Consider the following 10,455-nt stretch of genomic DNA (forward strand, 5'->3'; position numbering starts at 1 on the left):
GACTGCTGACCCAAAAGATGCAGGTTCAATGCCGGCCGCGGCAATCGCATTTCGATGGAGGCGAAATGCTAGAGGCCCGTGTACTGTGCGATATCAGTGCATGTTAAAGAACCCCAGTTGGTCGAAATTACTGGAGCCCTTCATTACGACGTCCCTCATAGCCGGAGTCACTTTGAGATGTTAAACCCGATAAAACCAATACAGAGCACACTTCGGCATTTAAAATTTTCGCAAGAATTGCGTTGAGAAGGTACGAGTTTTTTTGTTTAAGTGGGAGCAGATCAGTGGCGCCTGCTGTCGTATGTATTATGTACCACCCATGTTTCTCTAGGTAAGCCGTGAGAGGAGCTTGATCACTGAGGTGCACTCCTCATTATTATGGCCGGTACTGTACATTACATCTTATACAGTCCAAGCATTATTCTATCACATATTTGCAGTGCGCCTTACCTTGACGACTGCAGCGTGATGGACAAGTCGTGATGGCACCTTTTCAAACCAGCCGGTAAGAACCTGAAGGCCTTTTGCTTTGGCGTCTTTCAGCTGGAACATAAAGTTACATAATTTAGACACAGTTTACAGGTGTAAACAGTTGCATTGCAGTCTTGGTGCTCATTAAGATGGAGCAAAGAAAGTGGGATACTGCCCAATGATAGTAACAGATAATTTGCCTAAAATCCGCCCTCGCATAGTACAAGACAGATGCCATTTTTAGCGACTCAACAATTTAAAACCTTGATTGATTACCCGTAACCTTACATTAACGCGGACCTACGGTTTGAAATGTAGTGCTTTATCTAACAAACTGATCTTATATATCCCAGTCAAAAATATCCAATGGGCCCGATTGGAAGCACCAGGCAGTTTCAATTGGTTCTCCCCATCCCAAATGGTCTGTCCAACAGGTTTTGGCCAGCCCAATCGGTTTCTTCATTCCCAATTGGGATGAGATGCAACATTTAATGAGAAAAAAAAGTCCAGGTTGAGGGATGTGAAATGCATCAAAAGTTCAAGAAATCTTCAGATGTTTTCTACAAAGGCCACCGCTATCGAGTGCACTGAAGGACAGTCGCGAGCTGATAGACCCACCTGTTCGCTGACGACAGTTCTTTTCAAGAAGGCGATGAGGCTTTTTTCGTCGCTAACAAGCAGCGTAGTTATGTACCCTGCATTTCAAAACATTATTAACAATATTTATTAGCGCAGCGGACAAACGCGAGCAGTGCAAATGGGATTCAGACCTTCATCCTTATCTGAAAAAACTTGGTCTTGACAGGTGCGGTCAATTTCGTCAACTAATGTGAACGCTTCGTCGGGCCTCTCGGAGGCGTCCAACTTTAGCAGGGCTTCACGAATCTGCTCCGACATATTTTATGTGCCTATCGAGGAAGGTGCGGCCTTGGAACTGTCAGGCGCTAGCACTTCAACAACGAATACACCGGCAACATTGCAACCTTACGGGCAGCTGAAACTGCGGATAGTCAACACTCCCTTGGTCTTTGCTGAAAAGTTTGCTAGTGATGCAATTCACGATTCATTTTTCAGTCGGTTTGGCTGGAAAGTAGCGAGTTTCCCGTTCGGTCATCCGAAAGGTACGCCATAAAGCGATCAGGCGCGAAGAAAACCACGTGTTGTAAACAAACAAACCACTCGCGCCCGACGTGGGCTTTTAATGTTAACATTAATTTATGTAACATCTCTTAATTTGCTTAAAAATTTCTTCACTTTTGTAAATTTAAACAAGCTTTGTAGATAGTTTTAAGTACGTTGCAGTATTAAAACTGCAGGTAACCGGCAAAAGGTTTTATCCAAACACAGCAGTCCGCGGTGTTCATCTAGATGCTCAACACCAACATTGGGTCGAAATTCACGTGCGCGAAAGCGCGCATTGAACGGCTGATCGAACGTAAACAAGCATGAGGATCAATGCGAAGACGCAAGTTTGGTCTCAAAACGTGGTTCTCGTCCCTTACAAAGAGCATCACGTAGTAAAGTACGCACTGTACTACATAACCTGCGCAGAGATTAGGAACCTCCTGGTGTTCGTTTTGTTGAATTGACGCAGGTATCACGAATGGATGAAGGACCCCTACCTCCAAGCCATGACTGCCTCCGAGCCTTTGACGTTGGATCAGGAATACGAGATGCAAAAGTCGTGGCTAGAGGACGAAGACAGTTGAGTGACGAGACTCACTGATTTCTGCGACAACAAATATACATGCCAGCCGTAACTTGTGCGACCTGTCTTCATTTCAGAGTGCACTTTTGTCATCTTGGACAAACACGTTTACGAAAGTAGTCAGGATGAAGTGGGTTTGTAAAGAAAAAAAAGCGATGTGATAGTTGTTTTTGTTAAGGCGAGCTACTTACTTTTTTTTTTTTTTTCAGATGCAATGATCGGTGATGTCAACCTGTTCTTTAACGACCAGGATCGTGTTCGGGATGCGGAAATTGAAGTTATGATAGCAGGTGTGTTGCGCTTGCGGGTTTGAGAGGGAAGAAAAAGTAGATGACCCGTTTTTTTCCTGCACTCTTCAGAGTCATCACAGCGCCAGAAAGGTCGTGGTAAGGAAGCGATTCTGCTAATGATGAGATACGGTGAGTGATCTCGTGTTATGCCTCTCAAGTACCACTCTTGATAAATATACAGAGAATTCCGTTTTTATGTGCGGGAATTTAAAAAATTCCTGTGAGCAAACTGCTGGCCTAATCGAGAGCAAACTTCTCTCACGGGGTAGCATATTATGGTCTACGTTATTTGAGATGTAATTAAACGTCGGTACTTGCCTGCATTTCCTGAAATTAAGAAGAAACTGCTGTCAACTGCGAGTAAAGCTGTCGCCGACGAGCGAGCCGAGCAGCTGGTTTGACAGGGCGCGCCATCTGCCGGAAGACGAGGCAAACGACGTCCCGGCTCGTCTGCTCGTCGAATCTCGCCTTCCGGCAGATGGCGCGCCCTGTCAAACCAGCTGCTCGGCTCGCTCGTCTGCGACAGCTTTACTCGCAGTTGACAGCAGTTTATTCTTAATTTCAGGAAATGCAGGCAAGTACCGACGTTTAATTACATCTCAAATAACGTAGACCATAATATGCTACCCCGTGAGCGAAGTTTGCTCTCGATTAGGCCAGTAATTTGCTCACAGGAATTTTTTAAATTCCCGCACATAAAAACGGAATTCTCTGTACATAGTTTTCACCGACGTCACAGTGGCCGCCATCTCTGGGTCCTGAAAGCGCAGCGAAAGCTTCGGCGTTTTGTTCACCCGCCCATTGCAAACCGGTTCCCGCGTACACTGCTTCAAGTACAGAGGGTTTGCTCGAACTGAACGAAAGAGCTCGGGCGCCGCACTGCACGGGACAGTCGCTGCGGAATTGGATGATTTTGGTTACGTTGAAGACTGAACGGCGGTACGATGGTATGCAAGCCCCCGAAAGTTGGCCTTTTAGTGCTTCCTACAGATCTTCCACAAAGATTCAGTATAGGATATCATTTTGTGATATGAACGACATTAATTATACAGGGTCTGGCCCCAAAAGAAACCAGACCGGTTGTGTCAAGCCGATCGCAAGGGTCGGGGAAAGGGTTTACAGGGAGGGGCATTTGGGGGATATCAAGAATGTACTCAAAACAAGCAGTCTCCTGCAGGTCGTTACGATGTTCTGTTCGCCAGTAAAGTGAGCAAGTTATTAAGTGCTGTGTTGTGGCCGAAAACGTAAAGTAGTTTGCATTAGGCTCAGTAAATCCGCTATTGTCACACTTGTGGTGTCAGACAAGCCTGTTCAGTGAACACAAGGAAAGCCTTGAATAGATTTGTCTTGAACATTTGAATCACACAACAAGGGGGTCCAATTTCCTGAAACTACAGATTACCAGAGATTAAGCCTCCATTTTAAAGTATGGCCTCGAGGCCAGAAAATAGTCTTCAGCAGCACACTACCATGTCGCTGCAACCAAAGAAGGTGTGAATGAGCAGATAAGAAATGAAATCTTTTCTTTCTTTTTTTTACTTGAAGAGTTGTGCATAAGGAGCTTCTATGTTTTGGATGTGCATTTAATTTAGATTTTTGCATGCAAGGGCTCAACTGCTTGAGCAAAAAGCTGCATGTATCTGCTGTTAATCACAGACACGACAACATGCCAGGCCACTGATCACTGCTGTTGAGGGAATTTCTGCACGCGAAAATTGTGGCAATGCTTCCCCACCCACTGCACAATCAGGACGTAGGTCCTGCCAGCATGCATTCTTAATGCACAAGGTCGGCCTGAAAGAACGGCGTTTCACTACAGTTACAATGATTCGAATAGGTTTGGCGCATGCTTTATAAGGAATCTCGTATCAAACATTTCTGCATTTTTGCTGACAGTGGCAGCAGAGCAGCAATCTCTATCCTGGCACCCAGGGATACTGGAGATCGATCCCGGCCGCAGCGGCCAAATTTCGATGGAGGTGAAATTCTAGAGGCCTGTGTACTGTGTGATGTCAGTGCACGTTAAAGAACCACAGGTGGTCGAAATTTCCGGAGCCCTCCACTACGGCGTCCTCCTCAGCCTGAGTTGCTTTGGGACATTAAACCCCAATAAACCATGAACCTGATTTAAAATTATGGAGTGTGTTTGTGCCCTTCGTTCTCCCATTTGGTCTCCCTATCATAAGAACATGATCATCGCGTTAGAATCTATCCAAAACAGGGCAGCACGATTCATTTCACGAAACTATAACTACCGTTCAAGCGTCACTCAGATTAAAACAGATCTTTCTCTACAATCATTAAGCACGCGCCGTGACATCGCTGTCCTAACACTATTTCACAAATATGCGCATTTCAATAGAACTACCTCATTTCAACTCGATGCCTCATCCCGCTCGTCGAAAAGATTATATCTTACCGGATTCACGCCACCGTTGCTGTCGGGTCCTTGTTGTGCAGAATAACAGGCAGAAAAGCTCAGGGCTCAAAAAAGCAAGCAGTACTTAAGGAACAGCGGTAGGCGTATATCGCTTCTGTGGTGCACACACCAGCTTACGCAGTCTCGCAATTGCTTTCGTCCAGAGAATGTTATTTCACAGCGGACGCACATGCGGAGCGCATGTGCTATCCCTGAAAGTAACACTTATAGGTCCAAGATCGCGGTTCCTATTGTCACTCAATAACCCAAATTTCTCGCTCTTGCATAGAAGAACCGAGAATATCAGCAGCCGCGTTTCTGCGCTCTTTTGAAAAATAACAAAATATGGCGGATATAAATTTCCCAGTGATCACTTAATTTTGATACCATGCATTATAGCATGCAAATTCAACTTTCACTGCCACAGGTGTGGTTAGTCTGAAGCCATCAACACACTCCGTATAATACAAAATATACATGCAATGCTTCTGTGCCACCAGTATGTAAAACATGGGCTTACGACATTTAACACTGAACGACGACACAGTGCTGTATGCATGGCCTATCAATGCCCCAATGAAAGGAACAGATACGAAACAAAACCAAATTCTTCCGGACTCCTTACCTCTAGGTTTTCAAGAGAGGGATGGGTTCGCATGATTCGTGCAAGAAGTTGGCCTCCCAGTGGAAAATCCGCTTCTTTCGGGTTAACAGCCGAACGTGATAACCACGGAGCCAGCCCACGGCTAGAGTGCTTGAAGACGTGCTCATGTGTACATCAATAGTAATGAGCATGCTAGTTAGCAATTAGGCACCTTAGTCGGCGATGGAAGCGAGACCCTATAAGTCTAGCGCGTTTTACTCTTGAAGGCGAAGGTTAAGCGTATCCCCATTTTTGCGACCCTTTTTTCTATGATGCACCCACTATCCACCAAAGCCAAAAACAGCTCCTCAAAGCGCGGGAATAAAATCTGTACACGTTCCAGAAGCAGATGTTTTTTCGGCGCAGAATTTTTTCTAAAAACATCGCAAAGGCAAGGAAGGCATTACTTATCCTAAATTAGCCTTATTTCTTTAGGTACAGGCTCTATATAGCAGCTGGAATATAAAATGTTTTTATTGGCTTGATCTGAAGAATGCAGTTGCCTTGTGGATAACGTATTTGATAATTTTAGGAAAGCAATTATTGTTTAAAAATATGCTTTTCTCCAATAGCAAAACGCGGGAAAGAAACCCTAGCGTGCCAGGAACAGCTGTGACAGGTTGTGTGGGCAGCTTGTTAATGCATAGAAAAAGAAAAGTTTTTGCTTGTAGTAAAGCTGCTTTCTGTCTTACATATAAGAGTGTTCTCCAGATTTTAGCACCTCGAAAAATGCCTTGCCATTCCTGATGCATGCCGCTTGATTATCGCAGGAGTTGAAAAGCTTCATGTCGATGCTTTCTCAGCCAAGATCAAACTGAGCAACACAATCAGCAGAAGATTGTTCGAGAAGATAGGATTTACTCTGGTAAGGCACAACATGTTACCAGTAATGATTGTTAATTATTGCATGCTTTGTTCAAAAGCTAGTGGCCATTTGCTACCGTGGTATTGCTAGCGGTTTCAGGCATCAGAAGTCACTTAACAGTTATGTACATAGTAACTAATCCTTCATAACCTTGTTTCTCTAAGCTTCATCTTTGATCGTTGGATGACACCTCACAACAACCATGCAGTGACAAGAGTACTTCACATGAGAGAACATTTCTTCCATGTGCACTCATGCAAGCAGGATATTCATTACACTTTTGGTTATCCCAGGTGCCTAACATCAAATAAAAGCATATGAAGTGTTTTTTGCAGCTTATGCAGTCCTTCTCTAAATGTTGCCCTTGTACTGGTTGTTGTGACTTGCATTTCACATTTCGACTCGTGCAGGTGTCAACAAGTGATGTTTTTGAAGAGGCGACATACCGTCTGGAGGTTGACGAGAAGTTAAAAACAAGCTTGTGTTGTGCTACACCACAGTACAGACTTGAAGAAATGGCATATGACTAGGTATGCGAGTTCCAACTTTGTTTTTAAATATCAGACTTTTCTTTTACAGTGTTAATAAAGCATTTGAAGAAATACTGGTATATCCTTCTTTTGTTATTATACTATATTTTTGCATCAATGTTGCCCTTAAAAAATTATCAATGTTTAACAAACACGAATTAGGCAAAAATAATTTCTCCACTAAAGTCTCCTACAGAGTAATTGCAAGTAAGGAGCGACATATTTTGTCTTCATGCCTAATATTGACTGATAATCATTCGCTGCAGTGGTAACAAAGTTGTCATTCATGTTATTATGGTTAACCCTACAGTGCATGCAGAACTGTAAATGCTTTAACAAGCATGCCTGGTTCCATATGAAGGGCTCATCTTCTGTTCTATTATTTTTAAAACGAATCACTGGACCCTTCTCTATTTGATCCTTAACAGGATGCCTGTGACTGCATGACATTAAGCCTCTCAAACAAAAAACAATCAAAAACAAAGGTATTGACAACCTTCAAAAAATACCACTTGTTCCTCCACTTAGGTACTTAGGCCTGCTCCATTTTCCTCTGCCACCATTTCCCATTCGTGTTAGCATTGGAGAATATGCTACATAACTGTCACCACAGTCACGCATCAAATCAAACGGCAGATACACCAACGAAATGTTAGGTGCTTCTGTGACAGTGGATCGTGTGGCTCAGTGCAAGCATCCATTAATAACCCTAATGGAAAGAGCTATATTGCAAGAATTGCAGATCGGATACGAATCCACACAGTCATGTAGGCCAAGTCTCCACCATATACACAAGCAGCTGTATATTAATCCCGTCCCCATGAACATGCACCCTGAGCTGCACGCCGCAAGACGAAAAGCGTAGGCGAAGCACTAAGGAACTATTCGCAGCTCCAGGAGACAGTCCCTGTCCATGTCGCGGAATATCCTGACCAGGAAATGGCTAGTGCGATAGGGGTCAGGTAAACCCTTTGCAGCGGCCACCATTAAGGTGAACATGCTCTGGTAGGAATGGGGCGGCAGGAAAAGACGTGGATGAAGGAAAGAAAACACAAACCCAACACTTTCCCAAACCGTTACAGGCATCAAAGGGTCAGTCACCTCACGAAGATGAGTGTATAAATAATGGCATATTATGCTAGTTGGCACCCTATAACGGCAATAATGAGTGAACTGCTGTTGGTGTGGGCAGGAATTTGTATTTTAATTTTGGCGTTAAAAGTGGCGTAAAAATTCATGGTGGCGACACCAAACATTCTTTTTGTTGCAGCAGGTAGTAGACTTTTTTTGCCCCAATGTCACAGAAACGTATGTTTTGTTCTAGTAAACGGTAGAAGGCGTACCGCACGCTTTTTCTGTGAATGACATGAATATTTGTACTTATACGTACACTAAACGCAGGCGCATTCCTACTTTTCGTTCAGCGTATGCTAGCAGAGACGCAAAAATAAACAGCCTATAGGGGCGCCATCTGGTTGTCAGGACGGGGACCATTACTGTAAACAAACCATCTCTCCTCTTAAAGGGTCAGTCTACTCACCGAGATGAGTGTATAAATAATGGTATATTCTGGTAGTTGGCACCCTATAACATCAATTACGAGGGAACTGCTCCCGGTTTAGGCAGGAATTTATATTTTATTTTGGCGTTAAAAGTCGCGTAAAAATGCATGGTGGCGACCCCAAACGTTCATTTTGTTCAAGAAGGTGGTAGTCTTTTTTTGTAGAAGCATAAGTGAATATACTACGTACCGTTTGTATGCCCCAATGTCAGAGAAACGCACGTTTTGTTCTAGTAAGCTGTAGAAGGCGTACCGCTCGCTTTTTCTGTGAGTCACTTGAATATTTATAGCTACACGTACGCAAAACGCAGGCACATTCCCACTTTTAGTTCAGCATATGCTAGCAGAGACGCAAAAATAAACTCAGCCTATAGTGGCGCCATCTGGTTGTCAGGACGGGAACCATTGCTGGAAACAAACCGACTCTCCAATTAAGCCTAGGAGCGGCAGAATCGTCACTCTAATTATTAAAGTAAAGTAAATTTATCCTTTATATGTTTTCTTATAGGCGAGATGAGACGAAGCGAAAGACCGGCGCCCCATTTATGGCCAGTGAACGCAGTGAAAAAGGCAGCAACAACGAGAATTCAGTCCGAAGCGAGAGGTCCGGCTTCGACGGGCGCCGCCATGTTTGTCGCCGCGCGGCTCGGCGGTAATCCAGATGGTTGCCAGATGAGACTACCATCTCACACAGATGTGTTCCCACATCAATTAATTCTATTTTAAAATGTTCTACCGCACTTCTTGGCACCACAGCTGGCTAAACGGTAATTTGAGTAAAGAGCTATCGGTTGCCGCAAAGAAAATATGGTCGATAAAATTCAGTAGACTGACCCTTTAAGCCTAGAAGTGGCAGAATCGTCACTCTTACTTCAAAATAATGCAAATTTATCATTTAAACATTTTCGAACAGGCGAGGTGAGATGAAGTAAAAGACCGGTGCCCCATTTATGGCCAGTGAACGCACTGTAAAAATTGGCAGAGGCTCAGCTTGGTTAAGCCCGGAAATTGCGAAAGCAACTTCATCCGTTTCTTCAGCCCGCATCCGCCGTGTTTACCGCCGCTCTGCGCCGACGGCACGAGCTGGAGCTCTGTTTATACTACTGGTATGTTGAAATTGTGTCATTCCATACTCTTCATAGATTCTTCACCCATTGAAGTATCTTCGGCAATAAGAGCGTCCATGAAACTTGTCTCCAAACTGGCCATCTCCATAGTTTCGCTACCGTTAACGCCGCTCATTAAACTTGGCCCTGCACTTGTGGATACACCCGCATCAAGCGATGTTGACCGGCGTGCTCGCCAGGCTGCTGCATACGCACGTTGTTTAGCTAGCCGTTCTTCGTCTGTTTCTTCGGCGCGGCGCCGTCGCTTGGCCGCAGCAGATCGTTCCAGCCTCGCCTTGTACACATCATCCGACATAGCGCACTGAGAGGAGCGCAGCTGCAGCCCCCCCCCCCCCGTTTTATCCCGCTCTAGCGAGCGCCCTCTCTCGGCAGCGGCGCAGCCGGCGTGTAATGCTGTACCTCCACCATCGATGGCGCGAGCTGGGGCCCCGGCTCTCGGTCTGTAATGAAGTCACGCGGTCACGTGGTGGAGCGGCGCAGCTGGCGTGTAAGGCTGTACCTTAAACCGCTTCTGTGGTTCCGCGAAATCCTAATTTATTATTGCGACAGCCACCGTCTCTACCCGGCACCTGCCAAGGGGCTGAGTAAGGCGGAGGAGCGAACTCTGCGGCGCCTGCAGACAGGAACCCTTCTCTGTCCTGCAATAGCAAAACACTTCGATCCGAACACAGATGGGCGCTGCCCGCACTGTGGAGAGATCTGCGATATCTTTCACATGGTGTGGGCATGTACTCAGAATCCTCACCTTCCCCCCTCCCCCACCCCCACCCGAGAGGCATGGGAGACTGCCCTCCTCAACTGCTCCACACTGGAGTCCCAAAGGGCTCTGGTCAAGCGGGCG

The 10,455-nt window shown here is 45.3% G+C and overlaps 2 protein-coding genes across 3 annotated transcripts in view; one reads left to right on the forward strand and one right to left on the reverse strand.

Moving 5' to 3' along the window:
• LOC149348024 (DNA-dependent protein kinase catalytic subunit-like) overlaps positions 1–1,598 on the reverse strand; it is a 135,063-nt gene extending 133,465 nt beyond the window's left edge. The window contains exons 1-3 of the mRNA XM_089587872.1: positions 1,242–1,598; positions 1,090–1,166; positions 451–543 (exon numbers count right to left, since the gene is read on the reverse strand). Coding sequence (XP_089443998.1) covers positions 451–543; positions 1,090–1,166; positions 1,242–1,368 — 297 coding nt within the window. The 5' untranslated portion in view covers positions 1,369–1,598. The remainder of the gene's footprint in view (positions 1–450; positions 544–1,089; positions 1,167–1,241) is intronic.
• A 273-nt stretch (positions 1,599–1,871) lies between these two features.
• On the forward strand, positions 1,872–9,327 carry Mnat9 (microtubule-associated Nat9). 2 transcript variants are annotated; one of them, XM_089585720.1, is made up of 8 exons: positions 1,872–1,993; positions 2,066–2,175; positions 2,257–2,313; positions 2,389–2,469; positions 2,539–2,598; positions 6,302–6,396; positions 6,807–6,926; positions 8,996–9,327. In XM_089585720.1, the coding sequence occupies exons 1-7, from the start codon at positions 1,917–1,919 to the stop codon at positions 6,924–6,926; spliced, it is 600 nt and encodes a 199-aa protein (XP_089441846.1). In that variant the 5' UTR covers positions 1,872–1,916; the 3' UTR covers positions 8,996–9,327. The 2 variants fall into 2 exon arrangements, with proteins under 2 accessions (XP_089441846.1, XP_089441845.1); XM_089585719.1 differs by lacking the exon at positions 8,996–9,327 and having other exon boundaries at positions 6,807–7,003.
• The last annotated feature ends 1,128 nt before the right edge of the window (positions 9,328–10,455 follow it).

The sequence above is a fragment of the Amblyomma mixtum genome, chromosome 4 (assembly GCF_055824585.1).
Source record: "Amblyomma mixtum isolate Tamu chromosome 4, ASM5582458v1, whole genome shotgun sequence".
Lineage (NCBI taxonomy): Eukaryota > Metazoa > Arthropoda > Arachnida > Ixodida > Ixodidae > Amblyomma > Amblyomma mixtum.

Bases quoted from the DNA above. Each gene is read 5' to 3' on its own strand.
- Mnat9 (XM_089585720.1), top strand. From the start codon at position 1,917: ATGAGGATCAATGCGAAGACGCAAGTTTGGTCTCAAAACGTGGTTCTC. The intron at 2,314-2,388 runs GTTTGTAAAGAA...TTTTTTTTTCAG, and splicing joins AAGTAGTCAGGATGAAGTGG to ATGCAATGATCGGTGATGTC. The intron at 6,397-6,806 runs GTAAGGCACAAC...CGACTCGTGCAG, and splicing joins AGAAGATAGGATTTACTCTG to GTGTCAACAAGTGATGTTTT.